The sequence below is a fragment of the Centruroides vittatus genome, unplaced genomic scaffold, assembly GCF_030686945.1.
Source record: "Centruroides vittatus isolate TY-2023 unplaced genomic scaffold, ASM3068694v2 scaffold_386, whole genome shotgun sequence".
Classification (NCBI taxonomy): Eukaryota; Metazoa; Arthropoda; class Arachnida; order Scorpiones; family Buthidae; genus Centruroides; species Centruroides vittatus.
The window spans coordinates 5,688,705-5,715,947 of NW_027122706.1; the positions used below are offsets into that span (position 1 = coordinate 5,688,705).

Here is a 27,243-nt window from a genome sequence, read left to right on the forward strand (position 1 = left end):
TATCCGCACCGGGTGTCACCGATGCTAGCTACGCTAATGTCACATTATATAAGATTTGTTTAGAAGCAACTTATTTAAATGGGGCCCCAATTTAAATTTTGTGTAGGGCCCGCTAGAGGCTTAATCCGGCGCTGAGTACAGTATAGGCTTGCGTGATTACAATTGTGTACTCGATTTGGAAAGTTTGGTATTTCTATCTTTTAAATATGAATTCAATAAAATATAATAAGATCTCCAAAAAAGTGTTTTTTCGTTCAAGCCTTTAGTGTTTCCCTTTAACAAATGATTTTTTTTTTAATTTGATGAAAATTCCTCAGGTTGGCAACCTGTTATGTATATATTTAAATGTATTTGAGGGTTATATTTGCACACCAGGTGGCATTTTATCGAAGTTATCGTATCTGATTATATTCGTTCAATGTATGATATTTTTAGTGTAGAATTTGTATAATATTATTAATAATTGTTTCGAAATGTTCGTTAGTAGCATTTGTGGTAAAATATGCAAAAATTTAGCAGTATCTAAAAATATATACATTAATTATGGGATAAAGTATATGTCATCTGGTGAGTAAATATACAAAGTGTTGTTATAAACAATTACAAAATTCTAAATAAGTGAGAAAAATACCAGAATTATTTACATAAACCCTGTTATTTTTTATAAGAAACTATTTTTGAAAATAGAAAATACACATTCCCCCCATGGCGAATTGTAGCAAAGAAATGCTATTCTTAATAATTTATTCAATCTCAAATACTTTATAGTATAGAAAAGTCAGATTCTTTTGTATGTGGATAATACAAAATGGAATCAAGAGTAGATCAAAACTTGCAATTGTAATTTATGAAGTAAAATTCAATATTAGATGATTTGAATATACATTTAATGCTTTGAGCATTTAATAAACCAAATAATTAAATATAAATGATAGTTAATGTTACCTATGGTAGCAAACATGGCGGCTCGTCTCTGAAACAGTGGGGATGCACGTTCTAACCTACCCTAACCTAATCCATTGTAATAAATTACCCCTATTGTAATAACTTGGCTGGCAATAATTATGATAATTTATTAGAATAGGTTAGATTAGGTTAGAACGTGCGTTCCCACTGTTTCAGAGACAAGCTGCCATTTTCACTACCATAGGTAACATTAACCTAAACGACTTTACTAAACCTGATACATTCTAATAACACTCCTTCGGCTGTCATATATTGTATATTTACGTTGAGACGTTTTTGCCGTATAATAGCCCAACGATATACGGCAATTGAAGGAGCGTTACTGAATAATTAAGAGTAACTAAATAATTTACTAAATTTCTTTAGTAAATCAGACCAAGACCAAATCTTGAGAATATATTTAGTGCATGTGTGTGAGTATAATTTTAAAGATAATGCTAATATAATCTATATTTTCAAACTGTATAAATATAATACATCGTGTAGTAGTTTTGTGTTTATGATAACCAAATAAAAAGTAATAGCAATTTAAAAAAATATCTCTCGACAGAACTGTTTTTTTAGCCACATTCTATTGTCAATTCAATGCTGTTTTTGAAATTAGAAACACAACTGCTTGCAACGTAGGCAGTCATGTATATTGTTGCTTATCTGAGTTTAAAAAATTACATTAGGCCTATGCTTATTAAAATCAGTGAGGATCATTATAACAGATAAAAATATTGAATCAATTTTGTAATTAGGTATATAGCAGTACTAATCTTTGTAAGAAGTAATTTTTTTTTTTGTTTCTCTAACATGAAGTTGAAATGATAGTATTGTGTGCTTAGAACACATAATGCCTTCTCCAGTTATAAAAACAAATCTTTTCAAATTTCTATTACTTTTTATTTACATATCATAAGTAAATAAGACAATTATTATACATGTACTATATCTTTATTTAGAATTTGAAAATATAGGTTAACCATCTTTAAAATTACACTCCAAAATCCAAAAAACACTTAAAATTAAACCAAAAGGGAATTCAAATATGCAAATGTCTAGACCTGGTACTTTTTAGCCTAGTGAGACCCTTGTACCATACACGCCAATTCCAATTAACCAACTAAAATTATACTGAAACCAGATAGTCTAAACCAAAGTTTTATTTTTCACTCTTGAGATATACTCAAGAAGATGTGAAAGATTATATATAATAAGAATTATACAAATGTTAAATTGATTAAAGAAGTCAAAACTTAATTTCTTTGATCAATTTAGCATTTGTGTTTTTCTCAGATATGCAAGGTACAGAAAGATAAAAGATATTCCTTATTGAGGATATTTTGAACTTATTCTATTTTCAATTCATTCAATCAATAATGTTTTTAATTGATTTTTTTAAATGGAAAATATTTTATAAATTAATAGAATATATATAAAAGAAAAAAAGACAAAATTATTCAAATAATTTAATAATGAATTAAAATGATTCAAAAATATTTAATAATGAAAAAGTTTCTGGATCTTCTACGTCAGTTTAAATTATTTATTATGGTATTAACTTTTTGCAAAAATGAATATAAAAATATGTTATGAGCAAACCATGGATAGACTTATTAGTTTTTTATGTAATGAACAAATTATGCTTTTAATTCTTCTACAGTTTATAAAGCTACTAAAAACAGAAATCTGCTATATTTATAAAATGTATAGTTTATAGTATAAAAAATCATTTTTATACATTATTTATATACATGTGTAACATTCTTTATACAATATACAGGGTGGTTATAATTAAAGTTGCCCAGACTTATCTAAAGCCCGTTCTTGTGGACATATTTTGATGAAACTTGGTACATATGTTATATGGACCATGGGGAAAAGGGAAATGCAAAAATATATTTAGTTCAAATTTTTATTACAAGGTGAAAAAATGGCACATGAAGAACAAGAAACACAAAATGGAAACACGCAAAAGGTTTTTATTCACAATTACATCAATTACATGTTCAAAATGCCTTACAATAGGTGTTTTGAACATGTAATTGATGCAAATGGATTGCACATTGAACAGATGTGACTAAAAACCTTTTGTATGTTTCCATTTCATGTTTCTTGTTCTTCATGTGCCATTTTTTCAGCTTTTGGTAAAAATTTGAACTAAATATTTTTTTTGCATTTTCCTTTTCCCCATGGTCCATATAACATATATACCAAGTTTCATCAAAATATGTCCATGAGAACGGGCTTTAGACATGTCTGGGCAACTTTAATTATAACCACTCTGTATTTACATAATTTATCATATAGTATTAATAAACTATAATATGTTGTATAGTTTATATTATTTGAAATAAAAGTAGTGTAATAATATAATACAATAATAACAGGATTGTAGTAAAAAGGAAGAAAGAGTTTTCTTAACAATTTCATTATAAAAAACTGACAATATATATATAACTGCACTCTGATTATCCAAATTGATTTGTTTTGCATATGATTCAAATAATTGAAAATTGAGATAAGTGAATTAACATGTAAAGAAAGTTATAGGGTAGTGTACTATACTGTATTTATTCATTAATGTGTGAATGAATAGCATCTTATTCGTCATTTGGATCTGTCACAGTAAATAGATCACTGATCATGCAGTCTCATGATGTAAGAGAATTGCAGTATGACATCAGTGAGAGAGAAAGGAGGGAAAATGGTGGTTTGGATAATTGAACATTTAGCTAATTAGAGTTCTGCTCTATTATATATACTGTTCATATCAGAATTTCAGTTTTTGAATTAAACTTTTCTTCATAAGAGATTTATTTCTTAAAACAGCATAGTTGCCAACCAACATTATTTGGCACTCAATGACAGCATTTTGTATGTTCTGTCAGTTGACAGGCCCCTTTAACCTTTTGTCTGCATTTTTAAAGAATTTGATATTATCACTTCATTAAGTCTAACACTAATATATACTGCAAAGACATTGTATGTATTTTATTATGAACAACTAAAGCAAACTATAACAATGTTCTGAGATTTCTTCAATTGAGAAAGAACCAACATTGATATTTTTATATATGTATGTTAGTACATGTATGGGAATTTTAGCTCAGATATGATAATTTTAAATGGCAGATATGATAAATTGCATCTTCAAGTTTGGCAACTTTAGTGCAATCATGTTGGTGTTTAAATCAATTATGGTCAATTCATCAGCAGAAGGAAACAAGTTACTTTTACACTTATATCAAATCATTGAGCAGCACTACAGTTTTTCTGCCCAAAAAGAAGAAACATCTGATTCATTACTTAAGAATATACAGACCATATGGTATGAACTTTCTCAAGAAAAGAACCATCATCAGCATTACAATTATACAAAGATTTGCAATATTTGTAAAATTATAATGCTGATGATGGTTTTACCATACAGCATTGCAGGGCCTCACCTGCATTGCTGTGTGACAAATGAAAAGATATTCAGTATGGTAGGAAAAAGACAGAGATAGGAAATAAATAACCTGAAAAATTGTTGTCCATAATAGTTGCAGTGAAAGCCAATAAACTGACTGATAACAACTGTCATGAGTACATTGTACCATAAAAGAAATTATTAACAAAGCAAAACAGTGCACAAAAGGCATATAACAAGGTATTCATCATGCAATATCAAGATTCATGACAGATAAAGATGGAACATATGTAGGTGTAGATTTATGATATGTCCTGTAAAATATTTTACTTTTTTTAAACTGTAAAGAGTATAAAACTATTGTCATACTCTTGACAGTGTTTATGACAATAGCTTTATAAGATATCATATGCAGAGATTACATTAACTTTAGTTTATTAAAGGTATTTAATATAAGCATTGTGCAATGCTTATCAATGTTAATAAAGAATTTTTTCACTTTTTTGCAGTCAGCATTTTTCTACCAATGTCCCAGCCATTCTAAAGATTGGCAAGTGTCAAACAGACCTGTGATATTGAAAAAGAATTAAAGTTACTATCTAAACAAATAAAAACTGAATTAAAAGAAAGAGTTTATACAAACAAGTATCAATAAAATTACGTGACATTCACATTTTAAATATAATTTCTATATATAATGCTTGGTTGGATAAGGAAAAGGTGGGATGGTCCCTCTCTCAGCTAAGCAAACATGCACATATGAGTAATTACTACATTTAAGCATTATATTAAATTCAAGTGCACTGTTTTAAGCACTTATATATTTAAGAGATTTTTCAGATGCATGTTATCATGGATTATTTTTTGTAATTTATCTTCAGTCTGGAAAAGATTTTTAATATATATTAATATATAAAATTGCAAACATATAGTTACCAAACAGAAATTAATTTTGTTTGTGTTTTCCTTTATTTCTTAATGAACATTTGAAAGAAAATTAATTTTATGAAACTACAGTAGAGCATCAATTATCCGACTTAATTGGGGACTGAGGTTGGTTGGATAACTGAAAAAACGGATAACCGAAAAGTATGAAAAAATACATTATTAGTATAGTGTATTAGTATATTAGTATATCCCATGTAATAGCATATTAGTATATCGCTATTATTAACCTACTTTGTGTTGAATTTTCATCAATGTTAAGCCTAACAAATTTTTTTTTAAAAATAATAATCATCATTAAATTATTTCTTTATTTTGCACAAAATAAATACAGAAATAAAGAACACATAGAAAATTAATCCTGGTTTAAATACTGGCCTTCCTTTCATGGTCGAGCCAGTGTTTCCAGCTAAAACACGCAAAAATTTAAAAATAATATTAAAGTAGCCAAGACATAGCCAAATATTGTAGTGCCACATCACTAGCAGACATTTGAATTTGCCAACTAGAACGCGGTTGGTTAACCGATGTGATGGTTGATCGGGGGTCGGATAATCGATGCTCTACTGTATTTTTAAAATCAACAAAAATATAATTTTTTTCAATCTCAAATTTCTTTCAAAAATGTCAGATTTCAAGTAGCTTATAATTAATGGCCAGATTTATAAGCACCTGCATGTATTTTTCTTAAATGTTTTGAAACATTGATATAAACAATTTGGGTCCAATCAGATCAAATTAAAGTTGTCCAATAATGCATATTTTATGTGAATTTTTGAGAAGCAAATAAAATATGCATTATTGGAAAATATGGTATATTAATAGGAATAAGAATTTATAATTTTTAGTGTATATATTACAGCTCTCACTAATTTTGGGACTAAAGTCACAAAAAACTTAGCCACATAACTGGGTGTTAGCATTGTGGAAAAGGTTTATTTTGCAAGTACTTTTGTCTGTATATAACTATCCTTTTCAGGCAATATCATTCATAGAGAACAGAATAGTATTTATATTTTATAACTAAGTAAATCTTTATAAACTTTATTGCTCGTTTGTATGATTTCAAGTGCTGTGTTTTTCAAGTGATCTATAGTTCTTTTCTGCTATCTGCAGTGAATCTTTTTTGCACATGTACGGTTCACATGAGAAGTATCACTGCTGTCCAATTACAGTTGAGAATGCAAAGTTGAAATATTTTACATTTGAACTGTCTAACTCTCTCAAAGAATGCAAGTAATATTATTTATGATAACTTTACTCCAATTAATTCAGAGGATTTTGGGAGTTTGAAAAATGGAGATTTGTGTTGCCATGCAAATCTCCATTTTTCAAACTCCCAAAATCCTCTGAATTAATTGGAGTAAAGTTATTTTAAATATTATACTTATTCATTTAATAATGTTAAATTTAAACCTTCTCAAAAATTGTTTAAATACAGGTATACCTCAGAGTTACATCATTTTGAGTTACGTCGTTCTTGATTATACGTCGTTTGTCAAAAAAGTATATGGAAAAATAAAAATCAAGTTTAAGTCATTTTATTCGACTTTACATCCGTCCGCCACAAATATTGAAGTCGTAATATCACTAGAAAAGGGTTAAAAGCACATAAAATCATATTAAAATATGTACATTTACAGTAAATGTTAATATAATCATCATAAATTCTAGAGAACGAAACATGAAAGCATCTGTGTTTTTGTGTTGTCGTCTTATTTAGCAGTCTTTAAGTGCTCATTATTTGCATTTTCCACCATAGTTTCGACTTACGTCGTAACGATACAAGTAAATTCGACTTATGTCGCCTCTCCTGGAACCAATTACCAACGTAAGGCAAGGTATACCTGTATAATGTTTAATGAGCAATTATTTATTGTGACATCGTCACAATGCTGGGCTGCAATTTGTAATTAATTTAATTTAAAATATATGTTCTCTACCTTCAAATTAGTAGTGGCTTATTTCTGTACATCATACTTTTCCTTTAAGAATATTGTGCTGGTCATCTATCTAACACTTTTCAAGGGAAAATTTTTGAATTGAAATAATATCAAAAGTTCATATATAGTTAATTGGGCCTTCTGCACCTAAGGTTTCCATATCTGGTTTTAGCTTTCATCTATCTAACTCCATTTTCAAGATTAAGGAAAGACAAATGGACAATAGTGAGAGTTTATAGGTCTACAGTTTTTTCAAATGGCAGCCAAATTAAAGATAAGGGAGATAATTTTTTGTGAGTAAAGTAGTCAAACTTCTGGGTATGCAGCATGCAAAAAAAATTTTGTTATATCAAGTTTGGTTCAACCAACAATATGGATAAAACAGCAAACTAATGCTTAATTGCTAAGAAAGTAGGCACAGTAATTTGGATTGTAGACATTTAAAACAGATGAAAGAATTCTTTATTGTAATGTATACACAAATTGTTTTCTGCTAAAAAATGGCTTAAACATCTCAACATGTTGAAATGTCATTGCATCATGAAGCATCAAAATGAGAATAAACAGCAATAGATTAAAAGTAAGTTCTAGTTTCACTGAAACTAGCTTTTGTAGAATTTGTGATATGAATTGGAAAGTAAACATTACTATCAGTTATAGTGTTAAACTTCAACACTAAATCTATAATTGATAGCATTTATTCATTTCCTTACATTTATACAGTGCTATAAACAAAATTATTTGACTACTTTAGGCCAGTGGTATAACTATAAGATGAGGGAAGCTAGGTTAACCCAGTCATCTGCAAATGTCTTGTAAACAATTCTATACTGTATAATAGAAATAAATCAACAATGATGAATTAGATAGCATAGAAAATTATATAGTTTTATTGAACATGTAATTTTATTCATAATTGACTTAAGTGCACATCATCTACGTGAAACATTATTATAATACGTGTTTTGTGATGTCAATTTTTTAACTCTTGTCACCTATAAACATCAACAATTTATGCCCTCCCACTTAGCTCACAGATAGAAGTGAAGTACTTATGCATTTCAACCTACAAATTTTAGTGTACATTAACGATGCCTTTAACATGCATATAGCAGTGCATACATCAGGCATTTATATGCATATATTATGAATTTAAATGCATATAAATTTGGCTTTTAATTATAACAGTTTAAACTTGATCTTATAATTTTTGTAATATAACATCTATATATATTATGTTCTACTTCATAATGAACATGAAACTATTTTCTTTTGCAAAGTAGATTAATGAACATTAGCTCTATCCATTCTTATTCTAGGAAAGACTAAAGAACTAAAGTTAAAGAGAAATTAGAAAATTTGAAATAAAAATGAAAATTGAACATAAATACAACTGAAATAAAATTTATTTTTAATAACTTTAAAATTGCAACAGCAATTTTTACAAATAAATTTTAAATGTAATATGCTGATTAAAAATCTTTATGAAAATATAGTGTGTCATAGAGTTAGCCATTTGAATTACTAAGAGTTAAAAGTGTTAGGATTATATATATAATTTTTATTAAATTTCTATAGAAAGCTGAATTTGTTTACTTCTGAAGTTTTATCTTGATAGATCAGAAACTATTTTAATTATTTAAGCTTGTTATGAACTAATTTTAAAACAGTTATTTTTACTTTTTGATTTTGTAAAAGGAATTTTGTTGAAATAATTCAGAATATATATAATATATTTTTAATTAAAAAATTTATTGAATCTAAGTTTTTGTTTTTCAGCCTCCAATTTTCAATATATACTGGTTGAAAAGAAAGGAGAACGGCAAAATGTAGGGCTTGTAACATTGAATCGACCAAAAGCTCTGAATGCATTATGTGATGGATTAATGCTAGAATTGCAATCAGCTTTGAATCAGCTTGATAGAGATGAAAACATTGCTGCTATTGTTCTTACTGGTAGTGAAAAAGCATTTGCTGGTATTGAATTTTTATAACATATTTATTGTAAAAAATTGTGCATGTTTTAAGTATTGGTAACTTGTCATTAGGCTGACAAACTTTATAGACTTTGAGAAATGTATTTTCAAATTTGCATTATATTATAAATCTATAATTATGAATTGTATAGAGAAACTTAATGGCTTTCTCATTATTGATTTACAGTGTTTCAACTTTGTTTTAACTTTTTTGCATCATATGAATTTTTAACTATTATTAAATATTGTCAAATAGATTGTTAGACCCTTAAAAAGTGTAAATGATCAGTACAAGTAATCACTGAAAGACATGAAAATAATTTTGACAAAACTGGGGAAGTAACCAAATGAAAGAAGAAGTACACCTTGTTTAATTTCAACAATATATTTGATTAACCAAAAATGTTTTTGACCTACTACAATAGGCCTTCAGTTGAAACATAAAACTTAAATGAAAAAAGAACAAAAAGAACTATATCTACTCTTCAAATCTGATAACCGGAGTGGTTCCTTGTCTAGAGTCATGAACATTTTCGATGCCCCTCCTGGGCTCTTCCTCAGGCTATACCGAATTGGCTGTTACCATTCAAATAAACTTTAGATATGAATTTCTTCTGAATGATATCATGTGCAAATGTTCGATAATAAGCTAGTTGTATTGTGCATGTTCCTTATAAACTGATTTCTGTAATCTTCTCTTTTAAACACTATTATCCAGCAAGATCTGCCATGCTACTGATAGGGCCATTTCTTCCTTATAATCAATACATGTACTATTTATTCCCATTTTAAATATTTCTATGGCTTCTAGCTATTTTAGTTGTTGAAAACGTTTGTGACTCTAGACAAGGAACCACTTCGGTTATCAGGTTTGAAGAGTAGATATAGTTATATTCTGGTGTGTAGAGAGATTGTATGAACAAAAATAACATTCAAAAAACATTAAATGGAACAGAAAAGATTTTAATTAAAAAAAGAATGGGAAGAACATTCTAAATCAATAGAACAATTCAAATACAAGGGATATAAGATATAAAAAATACATTTTCTAATCAAAACTTAAAAACATAGATACAAGCAAACATAAATGGTACAAAAATAAAATAAAAATAAATAAATAAATTATTGGAGGATCAAACAAGCCCAAATTAGAACTTATATATATAGATTTCTCTGTCATCATTAATGTGTCAACATCCCTATGATTGCTACAAAAGCATTTTCTATTAGCTTTAATTTCTAATAACTACAAGAATTTGATAGTATTAGGGTTTTTGGTAGGCCTGATGATCAGCCTCATCCCATTTTATCTATATCCTGCTGGGAAGCATAAGCCACTAAGACCATGGTGTTGAGATTTTTTTCAATGGCATTTATATTCCATAATTCTTTGTAGGAGAGTGCATCTAACTTTAATGTTGCAACTTAAGGAGGCCTATGATAGTAGATTGAAAATATTTTTGGTTAATTAAATATACTGCTGGAGTTATACAAAGTGTACTGCTTTTTTGTTTGAAATTCATGAAACAGGAACAGATGATTCCATTAGTATACAGTGGTACCTCGTATAACGTACGCCTTGAATAACGGACGCTGAGAACAACAGACTTTCTGTTTGGCTGTTACATGACTCGAGCAACGGACTGGATGTGAACAACGGACTTTTCGGCATAATTGGTGACTGCTTCATGGGTGCGTTCTTTAATAGCGGTTGCTCTGCGTCTCCGCTACTACGGGAGTGCGCTGCTGTTTGTAGGCATTTAGGAACGACAGTGAAAGAAAGAAAGATGGCGGCGCCCGCACTATCGATAGTATCGTGATGGAGGAATCTATAATTCTAAACTATGAGCTTTAAAAGGCAAAAGAAGGGTCCCAATTGTAAAATTTAACCATAAAATGGATTATTTGTTGAAAGAGCATTCAAAATAGCCTCGAAAAAAAATTCGTAAAGACACTTACATCATCGTGTGCGCTAACTCGCGCTTTCAGTTTCTAAATTCTCATTCATAAAACCACACAATGGACCCGGAAACGAAACTATCTGAGCCATGGAGGACGCCATGTTGTTTTCCACCGTAAACTACTGCTACAAGCGGCCGTTTTTGCCGTTCGACGGCGCGCACTCCCACTGGAATTTAGGAACGCATTCCGCAGGAATTTTTAAACAGATGTCGTTCGTGCAGAGTTATGCGGAGGAATAAAAGAACGCACCCCCTGTTCATTTTTATATGATACAGTACAGTTATTTTATGCTGCGGAACGAATTAGATGTTTTAACATGTATTTCTATGGGAAATTGCATTTCGTATAACGGACGTTTCACTTAACAGACGTGCACCTGGAACGGATTAAGTACGTTATACGAGGTACCCCTGTATTCCATTAGCATATATTAGAAAGAGGAACTCAAAAGTGTTAAAGGAGTCAAAATAATTTAAGTTCTTTTTGGAAGTATCACTTCTATCTTCAGATTAAACTATCCTGGAAAGTAGCCAGAAATTTCTGAGTATGGTCATCCAGGTTCATGACTGATGGCTTGAGTAGCTACAGCATAGGTTGGTAGGCTACTGTAAGAAAAAGCATTATCCTATGATCACTAGCAACACATTATTGTGCAAGGAGCTATCATAATGGTAAGGCAACTTCTTACATGTATGCAAACTGGTGATACATATGATAGTGCTCAATGAAAAAAAAAATTGATCAAGAATATATAGTGAATTTTATTCTTTACCTTGTGGCTGTTCATATAGCATAATATTTGAGTCTCTTTTTCTGTTTTGTCTAGATCTTTTGATATTCTTTTTTATGTTGTTTACTTTTAAGCATTAGTGGGACTTTGGTGACTGACAAAGAGTGAGGAGCAAAAGAGCATCAGTTTGGGAAACACCACTCCCTTGCTTTCCCATGACTACTGTACATTGATCTGACATCATCGATCAAACATCATCGTTGATCTGAGGATGGGAGTGAAAATCCTGAAAAGTGCTTAATCAAATTAATTATGTTGACTCCCATAATGCCATTAAGTCCTTCTAGTGATCACTAATAGTAGTATAGATATAGTATACATCTTAATTTGATTTACTGAAGGACAAGGATATGAGATATTTAAATAATTTTAACTATTACAGTGGAACCTCTCTTAATGAGCGTAATTCGTTCCAGAGTCTTATTCGTAATGCGAAACACTTGTTAAGTGAAACAATTTTTCCCATAGAAATTAATGTAAAATACGGTAATGCATTCCATGCTGAAAAATGTACTCAAATATTTTATGTATAATGTTTATTCAAAGAAAATTATACAATAAACATTGTTAAGGAGCGTGAATCATCATCTTTTCTTCTAGCGCGGAATGAACCAAGCTGAAATGCGAATTTGATTTGCAGAAAACCAAAAAAATCAGGTAATTTGTCTGATAAACACACCAACTGATATGCCAAATTCTTGGGCTATGCAAAGGCTATAATTAAATATTAGAAATTAATTAATTTGACTAGAGGTAGGCAGTTATGCTTTTATCTTGCATTAAATTTAATAATTATAAATAATAAATTTTAATTTAGACATTTCTGGAATTTAATTTGGGAATCAGTCATTAAATTTAATATGAGATGGAAGTATAACTGCCTACCTCTAGTCAAATTAATTAACTTCTAATATGAAATTATAGCCTTTACATAGCCCAAGAATTTAGCATATTGTTTGGCGTGTTTATTATATAATTGGCTATGGTTGTTGATGTTTATACATAATATGTGTTGGAAAAAGTTTGGAAAAGTGTGTGATCACAAGCGACACTAAGATGCTAGCTGAACAAGTGCTAGATGGAGCATGCACACAATCCGGGACTTCCTCTCTCCTGGTCACTCATTATGCGAACATTCGCTTGTTAAGTGAGTCATTTTTTCACAATTTATTTTGCTCATTATGCGAAACACTCGTTATGCGAGGTGCTTTTTAAGTGAGGTTCCACTGTATTTTCTTAATATTAATTTGTAATAAAAATGTTTTTAAAAAAGAATTAAAAAAGAATTTTTTAATAACATTTTATTATTAAAAAGAATATTTAATAAATTTTTCAGCTGGAGCAGATATTAAAGAAATGGAAGATAAGAAATTTAAAGATTGTTTCACTGGAAATTTTCTTTCTCAGTGGGATTCTGTTTCTAAAACTATCAAACCTGTTATTGCTGCAGTTAATGGATATGCAGTAAGTTATAAAGTGTATCTGTTATAATTATTAATTTTAAACTGTTAATATAATAAAATTTCTAACAGTGATGATAGTTTTATTTTAATATTTTGTCTGATTTGATTTTATTATTTATTTTAAGGGACTTTCATTATTTGCTAGAAATTTATAACCATAATTAATAGCATGATGTCTGATTAAATATATATATTATAAACATTTATAAATAATCAATGTTAATAGATAGAAATTTTATGAAATTAGTATAGGAATTATAATAATGTTAAATAAAATTCCAAATTATAGACAAAAAATTTTAACTTTACTTAAAATACAATCCACTCCGTATAAGTCGACACTCGGATAACTCGACACTCGTAGTTACTTAGTCAATTTTTTGTGGTCCCGGCCGACTTACATAGGCATTAATGTTATTAACCTTAAAAAACTCTATTTACTCGACATCGTTGAACTCATCACCACTGGATAAATCAACATACTTTTTCTGTTTCACACTTTTTAGAATTCTGATAAGCTGACTCCCCCCTGAAAAATGAGTTCACACCACACAGCTTATTATATGGTGTAAACTCATTTTTTCAGGAGGAGAGTTGACTTATCAGACGTCTAAAAAGTGTGAAACAGAAAAAGTATGTTGATTTATCCAGTGGTGACGAGTTAAATGATGTCGAGTAAACCGAGTTTTTTAACATTAATAACATTATTGCCTATGTAAGTTGGCTGGGACCACAGAAAGTTGACTAATTAACCTACGATGTTGAGTTATCCGGGTGTCGACTTATGCGGAGTCAACTGTAATTACAAAATAACACCCTCCTTTATTTAAGTTTCTAAGAACATATTGACATAAATAATACCTTAATATCTTAAGGATGCAGACAAAGGACTACTTACTTAGCAACAGGCTGTCATGCAAAATTCAACATTTATTTTTACTGTTTCCACTGGTAACTTTATATAATACAATATACGAGCAAAAATAGAATGAAATGAAACATTGGAATCCTGATTGTATCTTTCCAACATTATTTCTGCTATTAAATTAAAGTACTAAACTTTTTGTTCAATGGCACTCTGCTTTACAACAATAATATAAATTGAAATGATTGTCTTGTTATATATACAATGTGATGGTAATTTTATACAGAGGTTCCATTTCTTAGTATTTGCATGCAAATATTAAGAGATCACACAAATTAAGATCAATTATTACATTTTTTTTATACTAATTATCATTTTTACTAAATAGAAATACATTAAAATTATAGGGAATAGAAGTTTATTTCTATAATTCCATAGTAATTCTGAAAATTCCAATTTTAATCTTGAATTAAGAATTTAAACTTTTTTTTTGTTTTTGTGGTCTATACTCTTTGAAAATAGATAATGAAACTCAAAATCATTTGATTTATGAATATTTTTATATGTTCCAATAAAATATTGTATCACTTTAGTGTCGTTAGTATGCTGTGGAATTTAAATGATTTTGAAAATTATTCAAATTGTATGTATTTAGTTATGTATAAAACTAATTTTGAGTTTTTAACGTTACTTGTAGATTTTCAGAAAGATTTTTTTTTTTTTGAGATTCTTAGGAAACATAGATAATGGATGATTTGACATATTTTTATAAATCATGGTAGCATTTGTGATCCTCAGGAATATATTGTAATATGTTTCTAGAGTTTCTTCTTTTGGTTTTCTTTTATTGCTAATAATAATATTTTGAAGTTGCCAATTGTTAAATATATTATTGAAAAATGAATGACTATTCAGTAGATCATTTGATTCTTTTTTATCACATATTAATAATTTTAAAATAATAAATAAATTATTATTGTCATCTCTTAAAAAAATTAAACTTATTTATATATAACAAAACTTTTTAGTTTGGTGGAGGATGTGAGTTAGCTATGATGTGTGATATCATTTATGCTGGAGAAAATGCACAATTTTGTCAACCTGAAATTAATCTAGGAACAATTCCAGGTAAGTTTTTAGTAATTCTATTTTTATTGAAATAAATGTGACATTAAAATACATTTATATTTAAAAAAATCAAAATTCAAAAATAATTATATATTATTAATTTTTAAATTTTAATTTGAGCATTTTGCATTGTTTGTGTGAAGCAATCTGTAGAAAAAGACCTGATTTGTGATGAGAAAACTCAGAAATTTTGCATCTTAACAATGCACCTGCTCACAGTACTCTTGTTGTTCATGAATTTTGGGCCAAAAATTCAGTAAATCAGTTTCACAAGCTCTATATTTACCTGATATGGAACTATGTGATGTTTTCCTGTTTCCTCAACTAACATTTTCAATTCAAAGTCATCATTTTCAGTTGACTGATGCCATAAAACAAAATTCACTGCAAGACCTGAAGGGGTTATCCTTGAAACAAGCTTTGAAGTCATTTCTTAGAATGGAAAATAATTGCTTAACATTGTGTTGTGGGCATACATGTTGCAATATGACAAACAACTTGAATGCTCTCTGGGTAATTTTGAATCACCACAAATACTGATTTTATTTTGAGCCTGGCAGTTCAGATTGTTTAACCTGGTTTTACACATAAAAAGAATTATGCCATCCTTCAGTATCAGCAATATCCAATGTTTTTATAATAACTTTATTTTTCTTTTCTTCGAGAATTGCACATTGACTGTGAGAAAATTTCTGTTTCTATGTGTTGTCTTGTTCATCTTCAACTAGCACAACCTTTTAATGTTTCTGAGTGATCAACATGATCAAACTCAGAAGTGCTGATAACTAAATGATGAACTACATCATGTCCTTTTGAAATTCCCAAGTTGTCAACACATTTCATCTGCAAGTTTTTTGGAATCCTTTGTTCTCAAGTTCAAATGCAGTGAGGGTTGTTGTACTCAAGCAAACCATTTCCACAAGTCCTTCATGAAAAGTGTTAGCATTCACAGTAACTGTAATCCTTGATAAATTGAAATATGAATCAATTTTTAATTGATCCCTTTTGGATTTCTTATTAGATGATGCTCTGCAAGTACTATTTTCTTCAGAACCAAAATGTTGCTTTGTCATGGCAGTCTTTGCTTTATATTCTTTGTCTTTCCTTTTAATTGGAGCTTCATAAATTTCTGGATGATTACATTTTACATGCCATCAAAGATTACATTTTTTTATGGTACCACTTGTTTTGCTAGCCTTGAAATTAAAGTTGTATTGTTTGAGTTTGCCACTCACTTCCTTGCATGTTACCAATTTTTTCTTGTTATTTTTTTATTCAAATGTGAAAATGTTATTTAAATCCTCTCCTGTAAATCTGCTGTCAATCAGTTGTAATTTTTCTTTGTTGACAACATCTTAATTAAATTCACCTGTGTTGACTAAAACAATGAACAAAATAAAAACTAACATATTATCCGTATGTATGACTTATCTGGTTGTAATATAAATGGCTTTATATTCTTATGAAATTATTAAATATTCTACTTTTTATGAAACTTTGCTGTGTGTGTGATTGTTTGTGTTCACACTTCATTGAAAGTCAGTCATTAAATTAACAGTCACTACAAATAAGCCAATATATCAAATGTAAAGCCAAATGTCAAACTAACAGTCATTGCATGAATAATTAACAAGTAATTAATGGTCATTGCATGATGATATGTTTGTTAAATATCAAAAAAATATTAATACAAAAAGACGAACAATCAAAACTATATGTGCTTCAACTCCATTCTGCACTCAAAAACACTATTTTTCATTCTCTGGGTAGGTATTATCTTCCCAGGCAACCTCCTGAAAATAACACAGATTACACATCATTTTAAAAAACAAAGCTATGTATTGTTTATTTAAAAACTGGCAGATGTTTTAAAATATATGGCAGTTTTTTAAATAAATTCCTGAGTTTAACAGACATCTGCGAATCTTTTATTAACTATTTTTACTGGTTTTGTCCTTATTTCTTATTTTATCTGAATTTGTTACTTGGGGATGAAAATATTTTGTCTAATGGCATTTCCATGTATATATTAAATAAATAAATAAATAAATAAATCTATTCTAAGCAGACAAAGTCCCTGGTATCCACTAAACTCAAGATTTACCTCAAACCTACCATAAATATATTTAAAAATCTCAATGTGGATAATATACAAATAAAAGTACTTATAATATTTAAGAGTACAATCAAAAGGAAACAGAATTGTAAAATTTAAAATATTTCTTTTAGAAAATTTGTGTGTGATATATAAAATGTTTGTGTGGTTATATTACTGTAATAAAATTAATAAATTGAGAATTGTATTTTAAATTATTAATGAGCAATTATTTATTGTGACGTTTTATGATGTTTTGTTCTGACATCACTGTAAAAGTCACCATGTGACATCCAGGCACCACATAGGTTATGCCTACTTCTCAAGTCTTTGAGCATTTCTAGATGTCAACCATGTGATCTTGTATGTGAGACTGGGGGTAAGACGATAGAGTAGGAAAGGACAAGATTTAGTTAGAAAGGATTCACTCAACATAATTTAATACACTTAAACATTTATTAAATGGCACAAAAGTTGATACAAGTTACATAGGGTATTCACAGTTTTGCTGAGAGAGTGATTACAAATTTTTGGTACCTTACAAGTCAGAACTAGAATCCCTGTTGAGGATCTTCAGAATGTAGTTTTTCACATTTGTTAGCAGTTCAGAAAAGAAGCAGCAAGTAGAAGGATGATGAGGACACAAAGAGCACTATCCAAAAGAGGCACACAAGCACAGTGCTCAGAACAGTTAAAAGAATGGGTGGCAACTGACTGAAATTGACTGTTCCTCATCAAATTCAAATCAGCAAATACCTTAGAGATGACCAAAAGTTGTGTGAAAGGTATCATTACCAACTCCGAAAAAGCATAAATTGACACTCTCTCAGGTCAGAAAGTTGACATATATTAGCTTCTGATGAGTTCATCCTTGAATTGTTTACCTTTTACTTGTTCAATTCTCACACAATGCCAGGTTGCAGTGTTTTGGTCACAGTACTCTCAATTTTAGTAGGATCTTCCTTGTACCTCATATTTTTTCCTGTTAATAATGGAGTCTTGCTAGTCATCTATGTAAATCCATTCAGGAGAAAAGTTTTGAATTGAAATAACATGACTTCCAGTCTAAACTGAAAGTTTATATATAGTTAATTTGGGTCTCCTGCCCCCTAAGCTTTTCTTACCTGTCTCAACTTGCATCTATTTAACTCTATTCTAGAGATCAGGAGGGACAAAGAGACTGATGCTAGTGAGAATTTATAGGAATATTAATTTTTGAAAATTGCAGCCCAAATATCACACAATAGTTGCTTCTTGATTGAATTTAATAAGAGCATCACAAACAAGTAATATTAAAAAAAATTTTTTTAAAGTCAATTCCTACTTACATCAACAAAGAAAAATTTTATTTTAGTTACTTTTTAAATAATTACAAAGTTTGCTTTATTTCTCCTCGCGCCCTCTATCGGTCTGAATCGGCATATTGCTGACAGGCGCCACAGTTTAAATTTAATTAATTAATGAATTAATATTTGAAAAAACTGTATTAACATCAAGTGTCATCCACTACAAATTTAAAAAAATGTATTTGAACTTAAGTGGATGAATAACAAGTATTTTATTAACGATTGAAAATTTGAATAAGATATATAAATATATATATATATAGGGAGAGTGTGAACTAATAGTAGGAATTTAAAAAGGGAAATAAAATATTGTTTTTGAAAAGTATATAGTAATTTCATTATAAAAAAAGACATGGAAGACTTCAAGTGAAATTTGTTATGCTATATATGCTGGCAATGTTCTTGATAAATATTCTTTAAATTTTGTATATTTAATTAAGTAAATTTATCATCTAAATGTTTTATATTTTAGAGAAATTAAAAAATTGAAGATATTAACTGGCATAAGTTAGTCTGTTAAAGATAGTAAATTTATTTAGGAATGTATTTAAATGTTTTAATGAATGTTCTGTTGCTTAGATTGGGAAGTTTATATTGATATTCCTTTTATGTTTCATGCAAACTTTGCTAATTGTATCAAACTTTGTGTATGAAAATGTACTGTAATGAATAAATAATTACTACTATTTTGTCTAGAAAAACTTTTGAAATTCAAAAGTCTTATCATATTTGCCAACATTGAAAAGAAGGTTATAGGAATCAGAATGTAAGAAACTAATATACAATAAGTATTTGTTAAATTAATCTTAGAAGAAATGAAAGAACTTCTTCTCATTGAAATTTTTTCAATTTGTTGCAATTGTTTATTTATTAAATTTACATTATTTTGCAAATTAAAGGTTTTTAATAGACATTTTAAATAATTATGACAAATTTTTATCTTATAGTAAGAGGTACATGTTTTTTTTTAACTGATTTTTTTTTTATTTTTAATTTCATGAAAAGTTTCTAAGTGTTCAACATTTAAAACATTTTATAGGTGCTGGTGGTACTCAGAGATTGCCTCGTATTATTGGAAAATCACGAGCAATGGAAATGGTGTTGACAGGCAGTAGAGTGAAAGCAGCTGAAGCTGAAAAATGGGGTAATTTTATAGTCTCATTATATGAAGCAAAACTATTTGTAATTTAACTATTTACAAAATATATCTAAGATAAATTATGTGGATTTGAATGAAATCATAGAATGCCATATTATTTTAGTATTTTTTTTAAATTAAAATTACTGATGTATTTAGCACATTTAAAAAATAGAATACTTTAATTACATAGGTCTACAAGGAAATAGATATTTTTTTATTAACTCACTAAAACTAAACATAAAAATGATTTCCTGTTTGTCCACAATTGCAGAAATATTTTAAATTATTTCATACACTTCTTATAATGAATTGATTTAGGTAGAATAGTAAATTTCAGAATAAAACTTTGTGCAATGTTTTGTTATTCATCTAGTATAAACTAACATGATCTAATTCAAATTAACTTAAATCAGAAAAATGTAGAGTATTCTAATTGGTTTTTTTATAGCAGGAAAGAGTTTGTTTTTATACTAGTCAAGATGTTAAATCTGTGAAATACATGTCTAAAAAGCAGGCCAGAAAAATTCTTTCTATATTCAATATCTTATGTGATTTTATTTATTTTTTGTTGTATAATAATAGCAGCAATAATTACTAATTATAACATTGTATTATATCTTCAGATCCAAACATATAATCCATAGATATTTTTAAAAAGTTATTTTCACAAAGTAATGACATAATTAACATTAAAACTATGATTTAATTTCAATTTATATTAATCTTAATGTACATAAACCAGCTTTGGCACATAGGAATAAATAGATGATATTGCTAAATTTTAATCTGGCTATACTGTGGCTAATTAATTTTATAAATATTACCGTATTTTACGGACTATAAGACGCACCTGAATTTTGGAGGCAATTTTTCGAAGAAAAAAATGCATCTTATAGTCGTAAAATACGGTATATAATGTAGATTAAATTTAGATGGTTAAGCCACCATGTTGTATAAACTATCATCTCCAAAACCAAAAATGATAAAACTCACAGCAGTGAATATTTTCCTCCACATTTAATTGATGTCTTCTGGATTCTGGAGACATCCATCACATCTCATTTAATGGATTCTAAATCTGAGCTACATGAGATGGAATGCTTAGATTTGAAATACCGAGGTATATTTATTGGTGGACTGGGATCTTGACAGCTTCATGTATTGTGTAATTGTGATGAGATTCAGGTATTTCAAGCTGATGGAAACAAATTTGTGTCTTTAAATTTAATGGCTGTGTTTAGGCTGGTTGTTTGTTTTTGGAATGGTGGTTTATTTAAGATTAACCAATTTTTAGCAGTTGTTTCTGTATTTTTACATTATTGTATTAAATTTATTCATTAAAAATAAATTTAATTTAGAATATTCTGAGAGAAAAGATTGAATAATAAATAATTTATTTCTAATTATTTAATACAACAAAAATGGCTGTTTAACTACCTACCTTTGGTCCAAATTACTTAATATCTTTATAACAAATTACTCATATTATACTCAATTAAAATCTTGTTGTGTCATTTATTATTTTAAATTTTAATTTTATGTTTAATTTGACTTCTTATTCATTTTTATTATCTATCTTAATTTATTCTAATTACTTCATTTTTTTTAAACTGTAAAATTTTAGCATGTAGAATTATAAAAAATAAATATACAGTATTTATTTTGTCATACATACTCAAAAAGTTTCATTAACCTAGTAATAGGACATAAATAAGATGATATTACATGCTCTTGATTATGCATAAGGATAATGATTAATATATGCTTATAAAGTATTTACTATAAACTAATAATTATTGTAAGTTTTTCTGTTATACTATTATATTAAGTTAACTTTTCTTGTATTATAAAAGAAGTTTTCAAAGAATAAATATATTTGTTTACTTTTTATCCTTTTACTTATTTTATAGTTAAAAAATAAATATTTTAACAGAATTTAAACTTTATTTTTTTTTATTTTTTTTTTTTAGGATTAGTTAGCAAAGTTTATCCAACTGACAAAGTTGTAGATGAAGCCATAAAATTAGGGGAAAAAATTGGAACTATGTCAAAATTAACAGTTGCTATTTGCAAAGAAGCTGTTAATCAAGGTAAATTTTTATTTATTGCTAGAAAGCATTAATTTAGAAAGGTAATGTCATATTTTCCTCACTTTCATAAATTTGAAATCAAATTTTAAAATAATTATTTTTTTAATGGAGGAAAAAATTTTTAAATAGTTAAGTTTGTTAAACTTTGTTAAGTAATGACAAATTATAAAAACAGTTTAAATTCCATGAAACAAATAATTCTTGAGCAGATGTATTTCCATGCTGCTTTGCAAATACAATGTTACATTTTAATGCTGCATCATAATGCCATTTTGAAGGCATTTTAAATATTAAAAAGGAGTTTAAATTAAGTACTCATTGGCAGTAAAACTTATTTGGACTGAAGTGAGAATTGATCAATATATCTGAAAACATTTGTTATTGATGCTTAATGCATCATGTGTCTACTCATGATGATTACCAGATGATGTTTTGGACAGTGAATGTAAGATGCCTTTGATTGTAATACGCAGTTCTACTTGAAACAAGTAAAAATGAATAAAGTGCATCTTAGAATTGAGGAAAGAATGAAATTTTGATTAGAATTTGTTTCAATTTTTCTGGTTTTGTTATACTTCTCTTATTATATAACTTCTATGATAATGTAATGCAAACAATATTAGGTACAGTACAATATGAATTGACATAGTTTAGAATAATAATAATAATCTTTTATTATGTGATATAAAATATATTTCAAACATGAAATTTATAATTTCATTATTATATAATTATTTTAGCACACGTGCTAAATTGGTTAGAAAGAGCAAATCTGAACATTATGGTTAAATTAATATGTTTAACAAATTATAATTTACTATCAAAGTCATGTCATAATTATTGATCACTAATGAATAAAAAAGTATTAACTGCATTGTACTTACCAAAGTTTTACAGACTCTCCATGTAGTCTCTGGCCATGTTTAGTATCTGTTGTCAGATGTCCAGCAGCTGTCTGCTATACTCAGTTGACTGAGCCATTTTCATGAATAGAGTGCACGGATTGTTTTATGCAGCTAGAATGGGCATCTGTTGATGAGAATTGTTGACTTTGTAAAAGCTCTTGAGTTTTCAGAACAAGTCAGATTACATGAAAACATGTTGGATGCATAGAGCAGTTGCTCAAGTATCCCCCAGTCACATTTCTGCAGCAGTGTTGTTACTATACCAGCAATATGGCATCAAGCATTGTCATTTAACAAGATTGGCTGTGCATTTTCATGCAGCAAAATGCCAGTTGTAAGTGATGTTCAATACAAAATCAATGATTCCTATTTACAGAAACCATTCTAGAACAGATAGAGTGGTCCATGCATTCTATCTGTGAAAATGGCTCTGCTGATGGAGTATGGCTCCTGCCAAACATTTGGTAACAGGTACTACATATGATTGGAGAGCTTGTAAAAGTTTGGTAAGTACAATTTACTTCATACTTCTTTATTAGTAATCAATAATTATGGTCCTTACATTTGCAATGATAACTTTTATCTCTTAAGATGATTTTTTCAAAAATGTATCAGATACTTATGCATAATTAGTTTGACAGTCAATATAAACAATGAAATCAAATATTATAGGTTTGTGCATATTATTTAAAAAATTATCTATACAATTGGAGAAAATCTTATTATCAAACAGTGTGGAAAGCTAAAGTAATAGTGCCAGTAATGTTCAAAATATAACCACTCAGTCGGTTTGACGAAACACAAAATTTATATTTACAGCAAAAATGTACAAAATAATACAAATTACGGTCACAATTAAATATGCACAAACACTAATCCAACGACAACCGACTATTCCCGTACAAATTCGTTGAAAGAACTCCTTACGATCAAACAGACTTGTAATTAATAACACCTCTGAGTCAGGAACAAGTTCGTACTAAACCACTGGAGACTACTTTATCCACATTTCCGTAACGTCCGACGAGAGAGTTAGTTAGCACTTCGATAACGACGATCTCCCCGATCCGATCTTCCCGATCCGAACTCAGCCGATCCCGATACGAACTTACGATACGACCTCATGATACGAACTTACGATACGAGCTCCCGTTCCCGCCGAAACTACGGCTTAAATAGACCCAACGTTCGAATCGTCCGCCAATCAAATTTGAATTCTTCCACCACGGCCGCCAACGGTCACTTCCCGCCGGCCAATCGTCGGTCTGTCGTCGACTTGAAACTCAACGGTTCTTCTAACGGTCGTTTCTAACGGCCGATCCTAACGGCTTTTCCGTTATGAAAGTTCGTTATAATAAACCAGGGCGGAAATCGCTCGCCTAGCGATTCCAAACCCTACAGTGCCCAAACTTTTTTGATTGGCAGGAAATTGTGCATAAGTCAGAGCTGTGTAAGCCACAAATATTTTGTACATTCCACATACACAAATGTAGACCTATTTCTATCATTTATAAGTGATGTGCCAAATACGTTTGCATTTAAAATAACTTGTGCAGCAGGCCAGATTTGGCCTAGGATCCTTATTTTGGGCATCACTATCCTAAGTATTAAGTATGGTAGCACAAAAAAATAATATATGTTTATTATTGTAAATAACTTTAAAATAAATTTTATATATAAAATTAAGCAGGCTGTTACAGTGTAACTTTATGATATTATTTGTTCTTACAGTATGTAAAGTATCTTACAAGATTTTTTACTTTCAGAATTACCATGAATACAATATTTACATTTGTCTGAATATTTCTTAGACAATATGATTTCATTAATTAAATACCATAAACTTAAAATTCGTTTTAATTACTGAAATTACATTTAATCATAATAACTTAATTAAAGGTATTATGATTAAATTTATTAAAAATTTTCAATATTTTAACAAGAAAACAGATAAAATTCTTAAAATTATGAAATTTATAAATTTTATTGTGTCTATTTACAGCATATGAAACAACTTTACAAGAGGGATTGAAATTTGAAAAGAGATATTTTCATTCAACTTTTGCCACTGTAAGTATTGTATTTAGCTAATAATTGGCAAAAATTATCTTATGTGTATGTATATACATATATATAAACTTTTAAAAACTTTCAGGATGATCGAAAAGAAGGAATGACAGCTTTTGTAGAAAAGAGAAAACCCAACTTTACAGATAGCTAAATTTTGATCTGAGAGATTTATGTAAAATAATAATGTATTCAAATGTAATTTTTATATAATAAACTTAAGTGATAAATTTACATTTAAATTTCATTTATCTTCTGATTATCATCATTATTGAAATTGAAAGAAAATCAATATCTCAATTTAGTCTAAAAGATATCTTGAACTTGTTTTGTGTTTAAGAAAAAAGTTAAGTAAATGAGAGCCGCCTTAAATTTTTAAAAGATAGAGTAAAATAAAATTAATAATTACTTATTGTGACATCATCACAATGATGGGCTGCAATTTTTAATATTTTAATTTAAAAAATCACATTAATTGGGCCTCAGGCCCCTGAGCTTTCCATATATTATCTAACTCCATTCTTGACATTAAGGAAAGACTAACACACAGACAAACAACTGTGGCAATCTACAGGTCTGTAATTTGATAATTGCAGTCCAGTCAACAAATGTCATTATTTTCAGTTAAACTACATTCTCACTAAATAAGCATTCGTAATCAGTATAATTAATAATAATACTATGGTAAAACCATACTGAAAGGCTGCTGAAAACAAAAAACTTGAATATAATTGAATAGTGCCATATTAGTAAAGCACTCTAAAGCAAGGTATGCCTATAGTAACTGATTTAATATTCTGTAATATATCTCAATTTTAATTACAGCTTGACATATAAGATATTGTCTTAAGCAATTTGATTAGTAGCTTCCATAAATATTTTTCATGCTCATAATAATAATCAGATTTCTGACTTATTTTTAGATTTTATAACAAAGGAAACCAAAACAGATAGTACTTTCGATCGAATTTTTCATTTTCTTTCGTGTTTTCTTATTGTCTTTAATAATAATGCCATCAGACTGCTTATAACAGTAATGCAAGCAACTATCTACTCTTCAGGAACATGCAGTTCTGAGATGTGTTTTGCTGGACAAATACATCTAGTGTGATAATTTATTGAAAACTTTTATATAAAGTATACCATAAATGTCAGCCAAAAGTTTAATTTTTAAGTATATACATTCATAAGAAAAGCCAACTGAAGAGGGACTGAAATCTAGCAGGTCTGAAATGCATTTTGGTATAGTATACACTTAAGCAAATATAAATTAGGCTGTTAATGCATTATGTGAAAGTTATTATTATTACAATTATAATTTAACAAAATTGGATAAAATTAGTAATAATTGGTAAGTTTATCCATGCGTAACTACAGTACAACTGGAGTTTGTGTGATTAATGCTCCAAAAGTGTAAATAAAACAATGTGAAGCTACATGTTCCAGGATAATCTGTCTGACTCCAGTTTGGACTATAAATCTGGATTATACTCCATACATCAAATCAAACCAAACTGTGGTTGGCACAGTGGAATTGGGAGGTTCTGCAACATCCTCAGTATAGTCAAGATTTAGCTTCCTCGGATTTTCATTTATTTGAACCTTTAAAGAAATTTTTAGTGGGGAAACGCTTTGCGGATCAGGAGGAATTGGAAGACACCTGGACTACTTCAAGCAGCAGTACCGTGAAGGGATGTTCAAACTGGTGTCAATCTGGGATGTCTCAACGTTTACGGCAATTATGTCCAGAAATAAGCAAAAGTATGTAGTTTTTGTGGAATGTATTAAATATTTTCTTTAATTGTAAATGTTGGTGTAATTTTGGTTTGTATCTTTAATATCGGACACCCCTCATATAATAAAAATTTATATTATTAATTTCTTTTCTGTGGTATATTGAAATAAATAAATAATTATTTTGATATCAAGATCTATTTAGAAGGAAAGTATAAATAATTAAAAACTTTAGAATAGTAAACTATAAAATAATCTAAATTTTAATGTATATAAGAAAACAAACATAATTTAGCAAGATTGCCAGTAATGGAATCTAAGTTTATTTTTTTAAACAAAAGTTAAACATTTTTTAAACAGCTGAACAGATAGAGCCAACTATTTTTAACCTAACATAAATAACTAATTTTGTTTATTGGTATTCTGATCA

The 27,243-nt window shown here is 28.7% G+C and overlaps 1 protein-coding gene across 1 annotated transcript; it reads left to right on the forward strand.

The window, feature by feature from the left end:
• The first annotated feature begins 409 nt into the window (after positions 1 to 409).
• Positions 410 to 25,313, forward strand: LOC136988902 (enoyl-CoA hydratase, mitochondrial-like). Its single transcript, XM_067286915.1, has 8 exons — positions 410 to 567; positions 9,031 to 9,228; positions 13,316 to 13,443; positions 15,336 to 15,435; positions 19,916 to 20,020; positions 21,988 to 22,107; positions 25,015 to 25,082; positions 25,168 to 25,313. Exons 1-8 carry the CDS (start codon positions 474 to 476, stop codon positions 25,231 to 25,233), a joined length of 879 nt encoding a protein of 292 aa, XP_067143016.1. The 5' UTR covers positions 410 to 473; the 3' UTR covers positions 25,234 to 25,313.
• Positions 25,314 to 27,243: the final 1,930 nt, after the last annotated feature.